Genomic DNA, 21,290 nt, shown 5'->3' on the forward strand with positions numbered 1-21,290 from the left:
AGCACATTTCACAGGGCAAGTGTTGCATCGATCCATGTGGCAGTGCACTGGAATCACAGCCCGCTCCCTGCCGCCCCGTACCTGCTTGGAGATCTGTGGCGGGAGTACCCCTCTGGTCCAATCCCACGTCTTTTCAAAACACAATGATGAGTGAATTAGACAAACAATGAGTAATTAAGAATCAGGCTATGGGTAAAAGTATATGCAAACCTGTCTATTATTTCAAAGTAGATAGTTAGCCATGTTAAAACTGTTTGGTATATCATATGGGGTGGGGTTGGTAGGAACTACCTTGTGTAAAGATCAGAAACTTGACTGTTTGGCCTTCGCCTCGCAGCAGCGTGGAAACACATCATGCCACGTTCAAAGTAAATCTCTGGGGGCCTCAGAAAAGCAGGTAGTGGTGTTAATCGGTCTTGAATGGCAAAAAAAACAGAAATTCGAAAGACTTGGGGCTCCATCAATCCACTGTCAGACTGGTTAGTCTACGAATGGAGCAATACATGAACACAGTCACCCCCCGTAGCGATAGTCCTACAAAACTCTCTTCAACCACAAATCTACAAACCATCCACGAAGTTGCAGAGAAGCCCCCGAGTAACATCCCAGGATCTGCAGGCCACTCAGTTCAAATAGCAGAAAAAATAAACAACATTGAGTTCATTGAGGATAGGCTGGAGGATACCACTGCTCTACAGAAACATGGCTGCCTGCTGTTTGCCAAAGGGCACATACATAATCCACAAGACTTCTGGAACCGTGTTCTCTGGACACAGGTGACCACGCTAGAACATTTTAGCTTCTGTGAGAAATGTTCTTTGGTGAAATGCAAACACTGCATTAGAACTGAAGATCCTCATCCCGACCGCAAAGCAATGTGGTGACAGCGTGAGGGTCCAGGTCTGTTGTGCTGCATTACCCAGCGGTTCTAGAGAATGTTGGACCTTTGATCCATGAGCCGAAGCCCAACTGATTGTGGGTCACGGAGCTGAACTGATTGTGGGTCACGGAGCGATACAATGATCCTAAACACACAAGTAGGAATACAAAGAACAGCTGCAGATGAAGAACAAGGGCCTGTCAAAGTCCACACCCAGCCCCAATGGAAATGTTGAGGCAGGACTAGGAGCGAGTGGTCCAAGCAAGGGTGCTCTCAAATGTAATTGAGATGAAATAGTGTTCCAAAAGAAAGAATGACCAATAATTCCTCAAAACCGATGCGAGCAAATGACGATAGTTACAAGAAAGACTTAATTGAAGTCACTGCGGGTCATTTATCTATTTGGGTTATTTGTATCTGTTATTAGGCCTTAGATGCTAATCTAATAACATTTGGGATTCACAATATGTGACATTTTTAAGAGTTATACACACTCTTGGGTCTTCAGAAGCGTTTTGTCTGTGCGTCATCAACTGGATATGCATATTTTCATATCCCGATCTGGAAACCTTGCAGGAAATTCCTGCAATCTGAGGTAGGCTCCACTCCATTACCACCATGATGGTGATGGTGGCTGCAGCCTTAAGCTGTCAAGGAATCTGTGTGTTCCCTTATTGGCAGCGTCAGACTTCGTCCACCAAGTGTTCGTTCTTTTCAACCTGTTATGATCGCAGAGTTTTAATGCATGCCCACTTGGAGGCTATCCATTGGAGGAGCTTTTCTAGATGTCCAAATAGGCTGTGCCGTTCTCATATGAGAGTGTGTGTTGACATTCCAACAAATGCACCTTTACTTCATGGCCCACTTTTCTTGCACAATTTGGTGGTACCATAGATTTATGGGCATCGTGACCTCTTGTGCAGACAGTGTCCATGGCATGCCTGAGAACGTGCAGAACTCGACTGTATGTGAGTTTCTTGTACAGCCAGGAAGTGGCTTCCCTGTCAACCAACTCCCCTATCACGAGCCTCATTGTAGAGGAGTTGCAGAGGTGGTTCGGGGAGTTCTTTTTTCCGGATTAGGACCACCTTTGCCCCTCCAGATCATTAGGTCAATATCACCACCAATTCCTCAGAGTATGGGTAGGAAGCCGCACTGGGCTCTCTGGCGGCACATGATCTGTGACACCCACTGCATTGACGTTCCTGCTTAAATGAGCTGAAATTGAAGACCATCTGCTTGATCATGGAATCCTTTCTGCCCACCGTGAAGGTAAAAATAGTTCTGATGGACAATACCACTGCGCAAGCAAAGAGGCCTCATTCATGACGGCGGTGCCTACAAATAGTAGACTGGTGGTCTTGGGCCCCTTAAACACCAGAGGTCGCAGTGGCCCACAATCTTTCTACTGGTTAACTGGCTAGGCAGAAACATTCCCTCATCAGTGGGAGTTCAGCAAGTTTGCAGGCTTTTACTTTTCCACTGATCAGGGTTTTTAAACCTTCATTCATTGTATTCCTCCTAAATGGTCAACCTGTGGCAAGATCCTCAGCCACTCAGAGTGGGGTCTGGCGCCGGGCTGTTAACCTCTGGGACACAGAGTCTGAGATTTGCCGTAGAGTAGCGCGTTCTGGCACAGGTGGCCTTAAGAATGTATCAACTCCCAAAGCTAATTCAAAGGTTTTTATTAGAAATGCTTGAAAGGGCTCTCAGGGCCTTCCCTCACTCTCTCGTCTAGAAGACGCAGGGCCCTCCCTAATCCAGGCGCCCTTAGTCCCCATGTTAGTATTTGGAGTTTTTTAACCTTGACTATCTAAATTCTGTCCTGCTGTTAGTGAGAGCCTAAAGGCTACTGCCTTATCTGTCTAATCTCCCTTGAGGGCTTGTTAGGCAGAATTATATGCAGTACCCTTTGGGAACACTACACACAATTAAGACTACAAGTGACAGTACAATTTCACCTTTGGTACACACCAGTACTACACAGTGGTAGCAGTAGCGGAGCAGCCAGACCTGTCTCAAGAGTAAGTGAGCAGTGCAAATAGTTACATAAAGGACAGCAATTACTATGATTCAGGCAAACACTGACTCAAGGTATCGAAGTAAAAGAATATATATTTATTTACTCAACAGTTGTATAACATTTCACTATTCTCAGCAAGTTAAAAATCACAATCATAAATCCACCACACCACTTCCCTTAAATTCCACACAAGTTAAGCTCACAACATGAAGTGGGAGCAAAATGGCACTCCAGCAATTTAAAAGTGAAGGAAAGACAAAGCTATTAGAAATTAGGCAAAACCAATAGGTAAGTACTCAGGGCAATTGAACAAGAGAGACTACAGTGAGGTGATCAGCTAGAAAAGGCTTAGGGCCAAAGTCAATGGGTCAAAAGTCTTTTGCTCAAGATCACACAGTTCAGGGTAGTTCGCGATAAAGTTTGTGGCACAGATTCCGGGCGAGGTTGGTTGGTAGAAAAGTTAGTTGAAATAGAAGAGAAGGAAAAGCCCTCGGATTGGAGAAAGATTTCAAACACTTTCACCACGGCTGACCGAAGGGACAACCGGATTTGCACAGTACCTTAAAACGGAGAGGGAGCTGTAGCTGCGGCGGACGTTCCTGGTGGTTCCTGCAGGCTCACAGTTCCTGAAGCGACTGTCAGACTGACACAAAGTAGGAAGACTGGAGGGTCCTGCGCCACCCAGGGAAGAAACCAGCAGCAGAGCAAAACAACAAATAAAAGGTGTGCTCCTTAAAACCCAAGCAGGGTCCGACCTTCCTGGCTATCCGGCCCACTGTAGCTCTGTACAGCGAATTCGACCAGAGGAGGGGTCCTAGCTTGTAGTTTGGGCCAACTGGTTGGTCCCACCAGCTCAAGGGAATATGTTTCCTGGAGGATCTTCTCTGTCGGATTCTGGCGATTCGGACCTGCAGCAGGGCTTCACCGGGCGGTTCAGTCGTTTTAGGGGTCCTCTTCTTCCAGTTCCTCGTTGGTTCTTTCGTTCCAGTGGCGACTGTGTCTTTCCAGTCCCAGAGACCTGCTTTTTATGCAGTTTTCCCCCATTCATACAGCCTGGCTGTCAATCACACAGCAGCGTGGCTGGCCTGGCAAGGCCAGTCCCCTTAGCCAATCAGACAAGAGTGCGACTTGGGTTACCAAGGGAACCCATGGCAGGGGTCCGAAGATCCCTCCCTCACATCCTGCCTACCTAGACTTTCAGGCGCCTTAAGGAGGGCTTCTATGCAGAAGCCCGCGAAAAGATGGCGAACAAAGGAATCATTCCCGGTTTGGCACGCAGAGAGAAACACGAGAAAGACTTTAACAAAAAGAAATGGCGAATAAACCCAGCTGGAGCCAAAATAAAATGTATTTGGTCAAGCGGGTTTATGTTCGAGGCTAATATAATAGCCTAAAACACTACCACGTTTATATAAGAAAATCGCGGCAGAAAAGGTAGGGTAGATACCACTGCCACCAGCCAAGTCTTAATGTTAAGGGAGCGAAACAAGGCTCCAAGAGGCACAGACAAAAAGGGATAAGAGTTAACCCTTTACAATACCCCATGTAAGATGGGGTGTACTGGGTCTGTGGTTTAAAGTGACTATATAAAGTTAATGGCAACTTTACCTGTTTCTGGGGGACAGTAGTCAGCCACAGAAATATAGAGTCAGTGGGAAGTCTCAAAGACAACCCTGTGTCACTGCACTGAAGGTGCTGTGTAACACACACAAAAAGTGGTGCACATGGAGTAGCTGAGGCTCGAGTGTCCAAGATCACACAAAAGTAGAAGTACACATAGCAAAACACATGTAAGAGTGGGAAAAAAGGCTCACACTCTTACCAGGTGAAAAAAATAAACCCTAGTAATCCAGCAAAGCTGCGGAGGGACTCATTAGGTAAGGGAAATCAGCCATTCATGAGAATTCTCCCTAACAGGGCTTCCTAGGCTGCCTCTAGACTCATGTTGAGATTAGTTCTAGAGGGTTGGGGGTTTTTGCCTTCCAGACACTCCAGCTCCAATCTGTCTCCTTCCTTTCACACCCTGTTCTTACACTCCTGTTCCTCCCTCCTCCCGCTCCTCCCTCCATCTCTACCCACCTTCTGTTCTGGTTCTTCCTCCTCTGTCCCTCAGATGCGTATCTCTGCCTCCACCCTCTAATGTGAATTCTCTCTCCTCTGCTACTCTTCCCTCTCCTACTACTCACTTCTCAGCCCTACTACCCTTTCACTCCCTCTCCCCTTCCACTCACTCAACATTTTCTTTACTACTCACCCACTTTACACTCACTACACAGTACCTCCCCTTCTTTCCAAAACGCCCCCCACTCCAGTGCACTGTCTTTCCTCCTCCTGGTCTCTTGGTCTACCACTTCCTACTCCTCTGAACTCACCCGAGCAACCCACAACCACTGCCTAGGTATGGAATGTTTTACTCTGTTTTTTTTAATTGGGAGTAATAATTATTTTTGTGAGTAAACAAATAATTCTCAATGGCAATAGGTGTATTTTTGTAGGCTAGTAAAATTATTTTTTAAATCTTAATGTTTTTGTAAACCAAACTTAATTGTATCTAGTAAATCGTGGACATTCAAAGGTGTATTTATTTAATTTTTTGGATCGAGTCGCACATTTTTCAAGACTATGAGGGGCTGATTACAAGTTTGCCGGTGTCTCGCCGGGATACCGGCAATCCTGCCTTTATCGTCTCTGCTGCCCAATATCTCGGTATTACCAGGGTATTACAGGCAGCGGAGTGACGGTAAATTCCCATGGGATTTGTTTGCCGGGCATTTGTTTGCCGGTGGGGGCCTTAACTCCCCGCTGGTCAGGCCCGCTGGGAGATTTGAGGCCCCCACCTACAAACTTGAAGTGTGCCGGGCCGGAAAAATGCCGGAGCCAGAATTAGTGGCATATTTTCCGGACCGGCACACTTGTACTGAGGTCCTAAAAGTCACTTCTAGATAGTCCAAAGGCCTCCTATACACGGGGGCCGTAAACAGAAGCAGCCAGAACTTGTGGTGGGGCAGTGGTGTATGGGAGGAATGGGGCGTGTCCCACAATATTCTGCTGGTTATTAGTGAGAAATCCGCAGATGACACAGGGTTGGCAGTTCACACCAGCATTGAAGTTATTTTTCCCTCTTAGTCGACTGAGAGCTTTGTGGAGGGGAGAGTATTAGACGGTGTTCGGTGGCATGAGCCCGATCTCTCTTGAGAAATGTTGTTGCCTTGGTTCTTCCTTCCTGGGGTTGTATCTTTCAGACTAATGTCACTGCTTTTTATTCCTGTCTTCCAGCTCCTGCGCAAAGACCCAACGCGAAGGCTGGGGAGTGGGGAAGGGGATGCAGAAGAGATCAAAGCGCATATCTTCTTTCAGGTAGGATTGCAAACTCTGTGCTCTCCTTTCCAGACTTGTGCATAAAGATAATCAGACGCTACTCAGTTGGGGGCTTGTTTCTATGTACCCCAAATTTATATTGATGTTGAAGACTTGCTGTAATTGGTGGCATCTCCCGATCGGAGCTGGTTGCAATCAGGGGTCCAGCATCTCAAGTGTCAATGCCAGCCTCAGGAACAGCTGGTTTCTCAAGTTCCTCAAGACACTGCCCAAGAGAGAGAGGCTCCTAGCTCAAGCCTGGAACCCATTCCATTTACCCGATGGCTCTTAGCCAGAATTTCCTTCACGCCAACGCAAAGCAGCAAAGGGCCTCTTCACCTTGCATCCTTAGTAGTCATGTATTCCAATATTGTATGAGTTTTGAAAAATGCTCTTAAAGCCAACAAGTAAAATGTGTTAAAAAAAAGAAAATTACCAGTGTATATCCTTTGTTTTCCTAAAAGGGTATCGGAAAGAAGACTAGTCAAAGTTCATGCACCACTAAGCTGTACACGTGTTTCTTTGTTAAACAAAGTGCAGTTTGTAAAGATGGCTGGCCTGTGTTGGAGTATGTTTTCGGTTGAGGAGTTAATTGAAGCGTTTTAAAAAATTTTAATAGGGGAAAAAAGTCATTGAGACGCCTACACTTGGGAAGTATACTCTAGGCAGGGATCTGCAACCTTTGTCTCTCCAGATGATTTGGAATACAACTACCACAAGCCCTTCCCAGCCTAGTCAATGATGAGTCGTCATTGGAGTTGTAGTCCAAAACCGCTGGAAAGCCGTAGCTTGCCGACCCCTGCTAAGGCCATTTATTGGCACCAGAATTCTGCAACGACAACGGTTTCTATGTATTCAGAATGTACTTCAGTCCCATAACTAGACAGTGCTTCTGAAGCATAATAGCCTGACCTTAACTCTGTCTGTGTCTGTCTGTCTATAGCTTTCACATTGTGGAATCATCTGTTGGTATCAGGTTTGAAGGCATCAGTGAGTGGACACAGATGCAAAGATAAGGTTTTGGCTATAAACTTTTATTTAGAAATTAAAAAGGGTTGGTTAAATGCCTATCTTGCCCTATCCTAAGGTGGGATTTCCCTACCAAACAACAACTAAGGACAGTCTATGTCAGGAAGTCCAACTAAATAAAAAGTCTGTCTGCGCCTAAAACCTATCCATGCCCGCACTTCTAAACTCTAAAATGTGTAGGGATCCACGTTGAAAGGACTGACGGTCTGAAATAAGGTTTCTTTTAATTCAACAAATGACATTCAGGGGTTCCGTTCTCCAAGATGTAGGTTTCCTCGCGACTCGAGAACCTTTTGCCCCCAGAAGGGGTTCAATGTATTTGGCCCTCATTAGGACCCTGGCGTTAAAGGGGTAACGGCGCCGTAAAAAGGTGTTGGCTCCCTTAGCGGGACCTGATCTGAACAGCTGGTCTAGACCAGCCGTTAAAGTAGGGGCCCGCAAAGGGACTCTTGAGGTAAGTACTGTACTGCAATTTGCGGTACCGTACTTACCGCCTTCCCCATTCCCATTATGCCCTACGGGGCAATAATGGGAATGGGGAAGGGCCATGGTGGCATGGGGAATTACTGCCCCGCCAACCTTGGAATGGGGTGGTAATTCCCCATTCCGCCATGGCGGACTCCGGCATCGACCATGGTGCTAACAGCAACATGGTTTTCCGCCGGAGTCCTAATGAGGGCCTTTAATTTAGGAATAATCTTCAGTAGGCAGGGGGTGCATCCCAGCCCCTCCTGTTAGAGCACCACAACACAAGTTTATCTTAAAGTTCAAAATGCAAGCTTCTCTTGAAGTTCATAATACAAGCTTCCAAGGTCTGAGAGATTTCTTTCCGCAAGCTTCATGACACAGTTCACTATGACAGTAGGTACACCTTGTCTAGATGCAGTTGTCGGACCGCACGGTCCACCCACTACAGGTCAGGCAACTGGTTTTCTGGTTGGTGTCCTTTTCACCCACTGGGCTTTGCTATCTCATAAAGTTCCTTGATTAGCATGCTTTCTACAGGCTTCTCTCCCCAAGGCATATCCTAGAAAGCTCCTTCATAGGCTCTTGCCCACACGGCTTCACAGTTCTCCAGCTTGCCTTGCCACAGACATTCAAAGGGCCCTGGCCCATACTAGTTTCACACTTTAATTGGTTCTGGCTAATGGTTCTCACATAGTTACCACTTGCTCTTGGTAGTGTTTGTTTCATACAGCTCGTAATGGCTGTTGCCAAATCTTGTTTTAGACAAGGTAGTGTTTGTTTCATACAGTATTCATAAAGATACATTGTCTGCCTTCCCCAGCTCTACCATTTCTCTGGCTGTTTGGCATTCGGACACATATATTTGCCAGACCAGAGTGCCATGTTCCGAGTGCTCCCGTCGCAACACTCACTGGTATGGTTTGGCAACTCCTTTGGGCTCCTCGGCTCTGCATCAGGGTTTTGTTCCGCTCTTCCGCGGTCAGTTTCAGCTAGCCCCGCTCGCTCTTCTGGCATTCAGAAGCACACTGCTCTGCCCCTCCCAGACGATAGCTGATCACAGCGCTGTTAGGCTTCTGGAGCCTTGTAGTGTTTGGGAGGCGGCATGGCCCCACAGCCTCTGCGATGTGCTCCAAACAGGAGGGATACCAGGAGCCTTTGGCCTGAACATCCTTCTTGCTCCCGCTCGGCACAGCTCTGTCCCACTCTGCTCCTTTCTTTCACTCTACGGCTTCCAAGTCTGCTTCTCTCTCTCTCCAGATCCTCTCTCTTGCTTCAGTTGGCAGGTTTTTTATGCCTGCCAAATGTTTTGATTAGGCTCAGGTGTGAGCCATTAAGTTTCATTGCCTGACCGTGGAGCCCTCCATTATGGGGTCATGCCTGGTTGGTCCGCAGGTGTGCCCCATAGTCCTCTTCCTCGTCTCAGTACTAAAGTGGAGTTTCTGGGAGGCAGTTTGCCAAGAGGAAAGGGATCACAATACACTACAAAGACCTGGGGGATACTTTCTACCATAGGAAAGGGAAAAGGGGATACCAATGCTCATCTGTTGGGTCCTCCTCTTCTCTCCCCAAGTTTCCCCTCCCGCAAGTGATCCTCCCTCGCATATCCACCACTAGGGTCGGGATCCTCAAGCAATGGTATTTCCCCAGCCACCTGGGAGGAAGTTAACTTGGGAAGAGAAGTGAGGACACCCTCGTATTCCTCATAGAGGCCACCATGTCTCCCCTGAAGAGCAGGTGGAAACATGGGCTGCCGGCGCCACCACTTGATATTGTGCACTTACGTTTCTCGACATCTGCTTGCTTTACCATATAATGAACCTCAGGTAGGAGAGATCCAAGGACTGCATGTACATGTTTTGTTTGTTTGTCTTTTTCTTATTGGTATTCATAAGATCAGCAATAAAGACAGCCAGCAAAACCTGGCCACCTGTGCCACGCGATCCATGCTATCGCCCGTCCCCTTCCCACCTGTGCCACACAATCCATGCCATCGCCTGTCCCCTTCCCACCTGGGCCACGCGATCCATGCCATCGCCCGTCCCCTTCCCACCTGTGCCACGCGATCCATGCTATCGCCCGTCCCCTTGCCACCTGTGCCACACGATCCATGCTATCTCCTCTCCCCATAAATGTCGAACCCCGGCGTTAGGAAAGATGTTCTTTTTACTGGTTTCACGCCATAGACATCTATTGAGCCTCCTCTCCCCCAACGCTCCAAACAGTTTGCTGTTTTGAACCTGTCTTGACTTTTGGAAGCAAGTAAAGCCTTTTTGCTTTACTGGCCTTGCTAAGTTCCTCTATTTTAGGGTCTCAGTGGCTATCAGTGTAGGGGGATGCTGTCCTCCGTTCAAGTCATTCATTGGTCATTTTCCACTGCGCACATCACCTTACAGTGAGATGCATATCACTTTGTGGTTACTTGCATGATGTGACCAAGATAGACTGGTGGCAGCAGATCTTTTCCTACTGTGTTTTTTTATATTCTCGCGTGCACTTTTGAATGTTACCACTTACTGCCTTTTAGCGTAGCATATACTCTAAAGTGGCCGTGCCACGAGATTTTGCCTGTGTCCTTTCGCCATCTTGTATTTTAGCCTTATTCCTGCCCTCCCAGGGCCAGATTATTCATAGATAAGCCCTTTCCCAGGCAAAGCATCAGCATTCCCAGGCAAGGTAACAGTGTATGTTTGTGGCCGGATGTGGGGGCTGGTTTGCTCTTGTCCTGGTCCGCAGCCATGTCTGGGTAGATGTGGTGGTCAGAGGCTGTCCGATTGAACAGCCTCTGCTGGTTTGAATGGTGCAGGTCCTACCTGTAGGTGGGCTTCCCAGGGATAAAAGGGGGGACTTTTGCAGCTATACATCAACTCTTCGATGGATCCATGACCCATGTGAAGGGGGGCATTCTGCTGAAGACCGGGGACTCGCATTGTCTTCAACCATCCAGAAGAAGCCCTGCTACTTTGCTGATCTCCAGACGACCTTCATTTGTGCTTCTTCCCCTGTACCAGTGGGAACAACCAGTCTACCCCCCGCTAGACCTGCCGTAGAAGCCTTTGGGGGGATACCAAAACCATCCTGAGGGCTGACCGCTTCCTTGTGAGCTACATCGGTCACTGTTCAGATGGATTTCTAGAATCTGGCTTGTTGGAAAGATTTTAGGAGGTCACTCTAGTTGTAGTGAACAGGGGAACTCGGAGGTTAGCCAAACCCAATCAAGGTAAGTGTGGAGAGTGGTCAAGACTAAGTCTAAGGAGACAGTGAGTGGGGTCAGGGGTCCACAAAGAATCCACACAGTGAAGCACACAATAATTCAATTTAGACAGGTAAATACAAAAATATTATATTTATTCTAGGCCCAAAATCCAAACTAGGAAATGAAATAAGCAGGTAGTAATATAACACAATACTCAATTATCAAATATAATATATATATATATATATATATATATATCCAGTCCCCTTTGGTTCTTAGAAATGCATACAATAATTTAGACAACAAAAAGGAGGTACGTAGTTATGCACTAGAATTAAACCAGTTCACAAGAATATTGCCCTGACTTTATAAGTCCAATCCCTATTATGTATGGGCCTTGCCCAAAAGTCACAATGCTTCTTCTTAGGAGAGAGAGGCTGATGTAGGAAGAGTTCTTGTGGTGGTGAAATGTTCCAGAAGATAGTCAACAATGTCACAGATCAGTAAAATTATATTGCTAACTCTTAGAAACAATTTTTTCGATCTGGCGATCAAAAAACGATGGAATGGAATAACCAATGTTTATTCTACGGAGGACAGGGGGAGGTGAATGCATTGCAATTACTTACTCTCTGACTCCAATTTTTCCAGCTGACTGAATGGGTCGACTTGGGGTTGCTTGAGGTAGTGTTTCCTGCTGTTGTGTAGGATGTCTGCGGGTCCGAGGATTTCTCTGGTTGGCTTCTGTGCAGGATGCAACGCCTGGTGAAGAGGGCAAGCAGGATTCATCAATGCAGGACTCTTCTGGACACCTCACTGGACACAGGGAAGTGACTTCTACATACAGTCACCACACAGCGACGATGGCAGGCGTCTCTCCAGTCGCAGTCGAAGGCCTTCCAGTGCAGGATCCCTTGAAGTCCGGATGCTGAAACTTGGCAGGAAGGTGACTTGTGGCACGAGCTGGCGAACCAAAGGTCCAGAGACGATTCTTCTGAGGTAACCCACTGGAGAGGTGGTCAGTCCAGCTGGTGGTCCAGGGACACTTCCGAAGGCTCAAGACAGCTGGATCCTCGTGAATGCATTGGGACAGGTTGGTCCCACCAGTCCAAGGGTTGAAGCAATGCTCGGAGCCTTTGCAGATCAGGTAGTCCAGCAGGGCTGCACCTGGCCAATCACAAGAAAGAAGGCTGGGCCTCTTCGGGAGACATCCACGGATCTTTAGACGGCTGCTAGTTTTACACAGGATTCTTGGCTGATTTGAAGAAGTGGCTGCAGGAGTCCTCTTCTTACCCTTCATCCTGGCTGGAAGCAAGTCCGAGCCCACCAATGGTGAGGATCTGTACCATTCAAACAGCCAGCAGTGGTCCAATCAAGGACCACTGTGGATCTCACTCATGCCCCACACCCATGACTCTCTGGCGCCCCAGATGTGGCGTGGAACCAGACAGTACCACCGACATCCTGGGTGTGTATATATATATATATATATATATATATATATATACACACACACACACACACACACACACACACCCCACCCCCCACCCCCCCCCCCCGGGGGGGGGCGAATGATGACCATATAAGGGTTTCCTGACCTAAGAAGGCCAAACAATATGGCCAAAGAACAAGCACAAAATCGCGTGGTGCAACCATTTGAGGGCAGTGGCGACGTTTAGTAACCACATGCTTTAAAAGCAAATGTGCATACTAAAAATAATTCAAAGTTGGTAAAGCTTAAATTGCCGCCACCAGCTTGTCTTTAGGAGCATACAAAAGTAACCATAAATCCCAAGTGTAAAAGGGTGATGCACACATTATCCCCACTGCACTGCATAACCGGTAAAAAGGGGAAACAGTTTCCTAGTACTGATAGTCTGAAGGACTGATCTGTTTCCCGATAACAAACTATCAAAAGGCCTGAGAAGTGAAGCTGAATACTTCACTTCACTGTAAAATGTCAGGGCAGGTCCAATAACAAAAGGAAAACATTTGGGACGGGGGGTCTAAATAATATGGAGGGAAAGTTGCTACAAGAGAAATCTTCCCTAACGGTTTCAACTTGAGACTTCACAGACCCTTGACTTTTGAAACAAGAGGCCTCGCCTGCAGTTGCAGCTCTCCAGCACAGCATGGGGTCTCGCAGGGCCAGCTTCTTTATTTCCGGGCCAAAGGGCAACTTCTGCCATTTTTTTGCAGTGGCCATTGTGGATCTCCTCATGCATTGTGTCCCAGGGGATCTTCTGAGGGTGTTGACAATGTGGCAGCCCTTCGTTCATCGTGCCAGGGTCATCCAGTGCCAGGAACCAGATCACAGACCTGCTAACTAGCAGGGCCCAGATCCTGATGCCAGAAATACCTCTAAACTAGCAACTCATAGACGCTCCAACAGAGTCCAGACACGTAACATGGTGGCTCAGCAATTTCAGGGACTTCTGAAGTGGTCTGAGTACAGGGTCTGCGCAAACATACCTGTTCCTACCCCACACCCTCTGTAGGGTTAAAAGGTGCAAAGCCCTGACCTTGCCACCTGCCTGCAATCGGTGGAGTTCCGGTCAAGGATCCTCTCCTGGGCTTCCCCTAAGGTGGTTGGATTGCGAGAGGGTCTTCCATGAACTTGACTTCAGTTGTTCTACAACTTTGAAACACAAAGCATTGCCACCACTTCTTCAGACTACATTAAAGTTTCCTAGCCCCCTGCAAATGGCTCTATTGGGACTTGCAACTCTAATGCACCAGTCCCCATCTCTTCTGGCAAGGTAAGAACCTTTTAAGTGAAAAATCTTATACTTATAAGGTTGTGTATTGCCTTTCAATTCCTTTCCTCCTTAAATATGACTTCTCTAAATTGGTTGTTACTTGCCTTTCTTCAGTTGCTCTGATACCTAAGTGTTCTAATACCGATCTGTGCTGTAAAATAGCCAGGGCACCGTTGGGCAGAATCCTGTGCAGTGCCCTTAGGGACCACTACACACAATTAAGACTACAGGTGGCAATACAAGTTCACCTTTGGTACAAGCCTGTATGTTAGGCAGAAACCTGTGCAGTTCCCTCTGGGACCACTGCAAAAGATTTAAGTCTACAGGTGTTGGCAGTAAACCCACTTGGTAGCAGTCTGCACCGCACAGATTCACTGTGGTAGCTGTGGCTGAGCAGTCAGACTTCCCTCAAGAAGAGTTAGGCAGTATACAGAGGATACACACTAGATACAGAGGTACAGTAGCACAAGCAAACACTGACCAGAGCTAGGTGTAAAAGTATAAACTTATTTATTAAAGGCACACTCATAAATTACACTAGCACATTAGAAAAGGTAAGCAAGTCAAACACAGTTACTATTACTCATATGTACATCCCTAATTATTTGTTGGACAATTCTAAGTTAACCCCACTTATTTCCAACCAGAGGAGAGCGCTTAACGTTAGATGGTACTCCAACAAGTATTACCAAAAGGGAGGGAAAAGGCAGAAATAAAGAGAGCAGTAAGGTGAAACACTTTTCACATAAGGTTAGCAAAGACAGTCAATAGTGGAACAAGGAGAATTAGTTCGGGGGCCGCTTTAGAGGGAGCCAGGCGAAAAATGTGCCCAAGATCACACAATGTCACAAGTCTTTGCAGGTGAGAGAAAAGGTTTTCCTACGGTTCTGAAAAGTTTAGTTAGGGTGTCCCAGACCTACCCAGGTTCGAAAGCCGAGGGCTAAATCTACCCCGTACAATCGGTGGCAAGGGAGGCCGGGCGGAACACAGTACCTTTTAAAAGTGGAAAGATTCCTCTAGCGGTGGTAGTCGTTCCTGGTAGTGGGTGCAAGTCGCGGCGTCGTCCCGAGGAAGAGGTGATCTCGACGTGGAGGAAGCTGCAGGTCGTTGCACTACCAGGGATGAGGCCAGCCGTGGAGTTTTCCGGTCACAAAGGATTTTTACCCCTCTTTCGCGGTTGAGGTAAAAAGTGGTATCCCGGTTGCCGGGGTGCTTGGCACAGGCAAGGCGGCCACGAGATACTTCTGGACGGCGAAAAGAAGGCAGCAACTGGTTGTCCCCACCAGTTAAGGGAAGAAGACTCTCCGGCGGGAGATCTCCTCTGTTGTCGGGAAAAGTGGTGAGACGGTTCTGCAGGGCTTCACCGGTGGTGTCGTCTTGGCAGGTCGGCTCGGCTTCTCCCTCTTCGGCTTCTTAGGTCCTGTGGCGACTTCTGAAGAACCAGTCCCAAAAACCCTGCTTTTATGCAGCAAACCCCCATTCATACAGCCTAGCTGTCACTCAAACATGCTAAGTGGTGAGCGGGGTGGCTCACCACTTGGGCCAATCACACTAGAGTGCGACATGAGTTGGCAAGGCAACTCAGTCCAGGGTGCCTTAAACCGTACCCCCCCCCCCCCCCCCCCACACCCCCTGTGGTACCCAGACAGAATGGCACCACTTTGGAGGGCTTCTGTGCAGAAGCCCGCCAAAAGTGGAACAAAGGCTCGACTCGGGTTCAGGGTTACTGAAGTGAACCTAGACGCCATTTTGGCGGCGAGTTCTGGCACAAAATCCCAACCGGTGAATTTATATTAAATAAATAAACCGGCGGTATCTTTAACATTGCACCAAAAAGTGGTGCATCAAAAACCAATGGGAAATCCCATTGGGAAATATTCCGGTGGAATATTTCCGTGGTATCCACTGCCACCAGCCAGAACTCGGCGAGGGGGGACGGGACTGTACCCCCTCGACAACAGACCCAGGGGCAATCTAATTGCCCCTACCAGTACTTCCACAGTAAGATGGTTTGTACTGGTTAAGTTCCTAAATTAAGACTAGTAAAGTCAATGGTAACCTTACAGACCCAGGGAGACAGTAGTGAATCCCAGGGTGTGGAGTCTATGTTTGGGGGTCTCTAGGACACCCCTGTGCTACTGCACTGAGGGTGCTGTGTAACACACATTCAAAAACCAATGATGGCCTATGGGGAAAATTACCCCCTAGCCCATAAGCACATAGTAAGTCACAGAAACACTCTCAAGTCATGTCCAAGAGTGAGGGTAAAAGAGTCTCACTCTTGTCAGGAGAAAAAAATAAACCCCAAAAATCCGGGGACTCACTAGGTTAGGAAATTCAGCCTAAACCGAGAATTCTTCCTAACACTGTACTACTATGTTAAAGTGGTAGCGATGGCTGAGCAGCCAGACTTATCTCAAGAGTAAATGAGCAGTAGCAGAGATTACAAAGGGACCACAATTACTGTGACTCAAGCAAACACTGACTCAAGGTTTCAGGTAAAAAAATATAAGTTCATTTATTTTTAAACCATCAGTTACAAAACACTTCACTTCCTATAAATTCGAAACCACACGTAAAATACACTACACACAATCGATTCCACTTGTTTCAGTAATTCAAGGTAAGTACATTAGGATTTGACAGACCAGTGTTGCGATACTAACGCGTACCCACGGATAGAAATGCTCACGAAGTTAAAACACACTTTGTACTTAAAAATTTCAAGCAAGGGGAAAAGTGGATAAAAATCAAAGGCAATGCTTTTTTAAGACGAGGAGACTTGAGGACCTGTTCAAAGATACAGATTAAAGTCAATAGACCTGCGCCAGTGTCAATGGAGCAGATGCTTAGTTGCCGAGGATCACACGTTGAACAGTTCGAGACTCGAGATGCCAAGAGTTCGTAAAGATTGTCAAATGGAAGGAAAAGTTATAAGAAGGAGGGAAGAAAGAACAAATCTTTGTGGAGGAAAAGGGTTCACCCCGATTCCAGCTGGTCAGACGGAGAGAATGACCAAGTGCACAGTACCTTATTCTGTTGGAGAAAAGCTGGTGCCACGGCAGTTGTTCCTGGTAGTTCCTGCAGACTCATGGTTCCTGCGGCTTCAGTCGTGGGGACAAGAAGGACGACGTTTGGAGCGATCTGCACTACCCAGGGATGAGGCCAGCAGCAGCGAAAAAGACAACAATGAATAAAAGGTGCGCTCCTTTAAATCAGGAGAGGGCTCTTCTGATGGCTATCCAGACCACTACAGCACACCAGTGATTTTGACCCAGGAGAGGATGCTCTGACTGAAGAAAAGACAAGCTGGTTGATCGCACCAGGCTCAAGGGAAGAAGACTCCGGGCTAGATCTTCTCTGGTCGTTTAAGGGTAGATGGCTCAGGACTGCAGCAGGGCTTCGCCGGGTCTCGGGGTTGCAGCAGCCGTCTGCTTCTCTTCGGTTCCTTGCAGTTACAGTGGCAACTCTGCCTTCTAGCCCAAGGGTCCTGCCTTTTATGCCAAAATCCCCCATTCACATAGCCTGGCTGTGAATCACTCAGCAGGGGGGGTTGTCCAGCCCGAACAACCACCTCACCCAATCAACACAAAGTGCGACTTGGGTCTCCAAGGAAACTGTGTGCAGGGAGTGACTGCACCCCTCCCTCACATTCAGCCCACCTAGACACCCAGACGCCAAAGGTCGGCGAACAAAGGAGGCAAACCTGGTTTGCTGCGCAAAGAAAGACCCAAGAAGGATGTTAACAAAAAGAAATGGCGATTTAAACCCAACCGGAGCCGAAATAAAAAGTATTTGGGCTAGCGGGTTTAAAGTTCGAGGCTACTAAAATAGCCTAAAACAATACCACGTTATGTAATATAATCGCAGTAGGAAAATTAGGGTAGATACCAATGCCACCAGCCAAGTCTTAATGTTAAGGGAGCGAAACAATGCTCCGGGAGGCACAGAAAAAAAGGGCTAAGAATTAACCCTGTCCAATACTCCATGTAAGATGGGGTGTACTGGATCTGTGGTTAAATGACTATGTAAAGTTAATGGTAACTTTACCCTTTTCTCCCACTCTTACCAAGTGGAAAAAGTAAACTCCAGAAATCCAGCAAAGCTGCTGAGGGACTCACTAGGTAACTTTACCCTTTTCTGAGGGACAGTAGTCAGCCCCAGAAATGGAGTCGGTGGGAAGTCAAAAATACAACCCTGTGTCATTGCACTGAAGGTGCTATGTAACACACAAAAGAGTGGGGCTACTGAAGTGGTGTACTCCAGAGTCCACAATCACAAAAACAGAGAGAAACACAGGTAAGAGTAGGGGAAAAGCTCCCACTCTTACCAAGTGGAAAAAATAAACTCCAGAAATCCAGCAAAGCTGCTGAGGGACTCACTAGGTAAGGTAAATTATCTATAAAATGAGAATTCTCCCTAACAGGCACCCCTAAAGTGAATGTGTACATGACAGTGGTGTATGTTTAGTGTAAGGAGGAGACCCACACACAGGTGGCATGATTGTCATGAAAGACTTATTAAATAAATGAGGGTTGGGGAAATGCCTTCCTGTCCCTAATACTAGAGGGGTCTGGGGTATTCCCTGCCTCAAAATATACTAAGGAGTCTGGCAGGATAGTCCAAAGAAATGGGTCCACCGTTGTGCCAAAAAACCTATTTCCAGCCCTCACACTAAGGACTCAAACTAACGTGAAAAGGGGACCATCGTTAGTCTCAGTTCTTTTCCAATTTACAAAACAAAGTTCCAAAATGGTGCAACAAATAAACTTCAAAAGAAAGAACAACCTTACTCCCCAGGTTGTTTCACCCTCCAAATGTCTAGTGAGGGTCTTCTTTCTTTCAGTGTTCTGAAAAAATGTCCACAAAACAACTGGGGAACTTTGCTTCTCTTTCCCTTGGTTTCTCCCCGGTATATTTCACAGTCAGCCTGGCTCCTGTTTCCTCCAGATGTTGTGACTATGACAATTCCTCTGGTCTTCTCACAGCCGTCCTGCCAGGTACTGTGACTAGGAAGAGTGCTTTGTCTCTCTCTTCATATGTGAGCAAGTCCCAGGGTTTTGCCTTTTCTACGCTTGTGTTTTTCTTGTTTTACTACTTCTTCGTTGGTCACAGCCAGCCTGGTACACTATCCTGTCAAGTACTGTGACTATGAAGATGACTTTTGGATGCCTTGATTAGGTTTCTGGCTGCTGGTCCCAGGCTCACCATCATGATTCTCCATTCTTTTAGCTGTCCCGCCAACTGCCCCGGTCTCCCTGATCTCTCTGGAGACTTTACCGGTAGTCTTTGGTGGTTTGCGGGTGCTTCGGGCCTTCTTGGATTCCCTCTGTGGCTTCCAGGGACTGCAGCAGCTCTGGGCTGACTCCCAGCCTCTGAGCTACACGTCTCAGCTTCTCCACGTGCTCCAGGTTCCCTGTCTGGCTGTGGGGGCTCAGGCTTCTGCTCCTTTCAGGTGTTCGTCTGTGACGGATGCCTCGGGAATGCCTCTACCAGCGGGTAAGCATCCCACTCCTGGTACCGTCAACATCCTGTCTCCTCTACTGCTGCCAGGTTCCAAATCTCCAGCTTCCTCCCGAGAGGGCTTCTCCTTTAAGCAAGTCCTTCTTCTTTCCTTTTTATGTTCCATTCCGATCTGAGGAACCAAATTGACGAGTGCGTTTGTAATGGTTCTGTGGATTATTCCAAATGACTCTGCACTTCTTCCTCATCCCAGTACTATAGTCATCCATGTACTCAATGTATTCCTCGTCTCAGTGGTTCTTGGGGAAGTGACATGGTCTATTCTGCAGACATGCATCAAAGTGTGTGGGGTTGTTATGTCCTGTACAGGGTAACATGGTGAGGGAGGTTTGGGTGTAAGGAAATTATACTGTCTTTCTCCCAAGGTGTCGGCCTTTGTCCCATACAGGGTTTCCCTCCCCATAAGATTCCGGCGAGTACCACCCCCAGGGGGACTATCGGGTAGCAGCCTCACCTCCCTGGTCTCATGGGAAGGGTCTTCCCCCATTGAAGCAGTGACGACATCCGGGGATTAGTCACATTATTGTAATAGTATATGTGGTTATTAATTGCTAAGAGTTGTCAGCGGCCTAAATAAATAACTGTTTTTGTATACATTCTGCCTAACTTGTATTATTAGGAGTCCTTTTATTATATAATTTTTAATTCTAATTAGGAGGACTATTTAAGCGAACCCTTCACCACTCTTGTGCCCTCCTACTCTAGGCCTTGCTCTGCAGTCACACTACCTTGATATGGTTTGGCTCGACATTAGGGTTGGTCCCTGTTCATCAGAATAGGATGGCCACTCTGAATCAGAAAATCCATCTGATCACCCGGCCTCACCCAGAGAACTGGACCCCATTCTACAATACTTTCTAAAACCTTTCAGTTCCTTTCCTGGCTAAGCTCCTACTCCCCTGATGTAACAAACTCTGGGTACAAATAATGGTTACCGAAGAAATCACTGAAACCGATTTAACACTTGTAACCGTTGTGAACATTATAACATAATATGATCCTTTGACTAATAGTTCAAAATATGCCTCCCACCCTTCAGAGCACAAGGTGGCAGTGATCAAAGTTAATTGTGCACATTATCTGCTAAGCTTTCCCACAGATTTTATTTTTTCAGTCGTTATAAACACATGGAACCGTTTTGTGTACCCATAATACAGGACGGTGTCTCAAGTGGCCTTCAAAAAGAAAGAATAGCGAATTGTCAATTTGGCCAATAAATATGGCCCCCCTGCCCTAACCTGTTGTGTCAACATTGTCCTATGCGTCCTAGCCAATTCTCACACAGTCAAGGCAGCTGGATAGGAATCCCTAGAATATTTTCAATTGAAGCCAGAACTTCTTTGCAAAAGGTTGATCTATCCCTTCAGACGAAATTCCTGGGCTGGGAATGACCACTGTAGTGACCAATGGGGCTGGATGCCCTGAGTCCCTCAGAGCCAATCAATGTTAGACCTGGGGGTGGCATGGAGAGAATTCCCAGGTCCCTGACACATGGCAGAGGACAGTAACATGGACGTATCACATACCTCTCACAAGGGTCCTACCCTGGCCACCCCATTAAACAATAAGGGCATAACAGCCCTGCTTCCGCCTTCGACCAGTCTAATAATCCATGTGCTAGTGGAGAGGTTCGGTCTCCCAAACGGAGATACTCTTAAACACAAATTAGTCGGACCCAAATCTCCAACTTGGAGGGTAACTCTTTTGGTAACTTCATCTGGGAGAACACTACTAGTGTTTCTAGTTTGCCTGCCATGCAGAAGGAACTTGCATTTAAGGCCCACAGAGACTGTGACACTCGATTTTGCAGATACTTTGTTTGGTGTCCGAGACTCTTGGTCCATAGAGATTCTTAATCTGAATGCTGTGCACATTCGGGGGAAGCATATCTTGTTCGCACACCATGCCCGCAACCTAGTTGAGTAATACCGAAGGGCTTACTTACCCTCTGTATTCCCAATCACTTACCCAGATACTTGAGACATTGCAGGCCTTTGCTTGGTGCGGGTTCCCTCTGAGAGGGTTGGAAGAGTGAGTTTAAAATCCAAGCTAGCGGAG

At 47.2% G+C, this 21,290-nt stretch overlaps 1 protein-coding gene across 2 annotated transcripts in view; it reads left to right on the forward strand.

Moving 5' to 3' along the window:
* Positions 1-21,290, forward strand: part of PKN3 (protein kinase N3) — a 436,492-nt gene that overhangs the window by 401,718 nt on the left and 13,484 nt on the right. For both annotated transcript variants that reach the window (XM_069609180.1, XM_069609181.1), the window contains one exon: positions 6,180-6,260. In XM_069609180.1, coding sequence (XP_069465281.1) covers positions 6,180-6,260 — 81 coding nt within the window. The remainder of the gene's footprint in view (positions 1-6,179; positions 6,261-21,290) is intronic.

This window comes from Ambystoma mexicanum, chromosome 8, assembly GCF_040938575.1.
Source record: "Ambystoma mexicanum isolate Mex_15411 chromosome 8, UKY_AmexF1_1, whole genome shotgun sequence".
NCBI lineage: Eukaryota > Metazoa > Chordata > Amphibia > Caudata > Ambystomatidae > Ambystoma > Ambystoma mexicanum.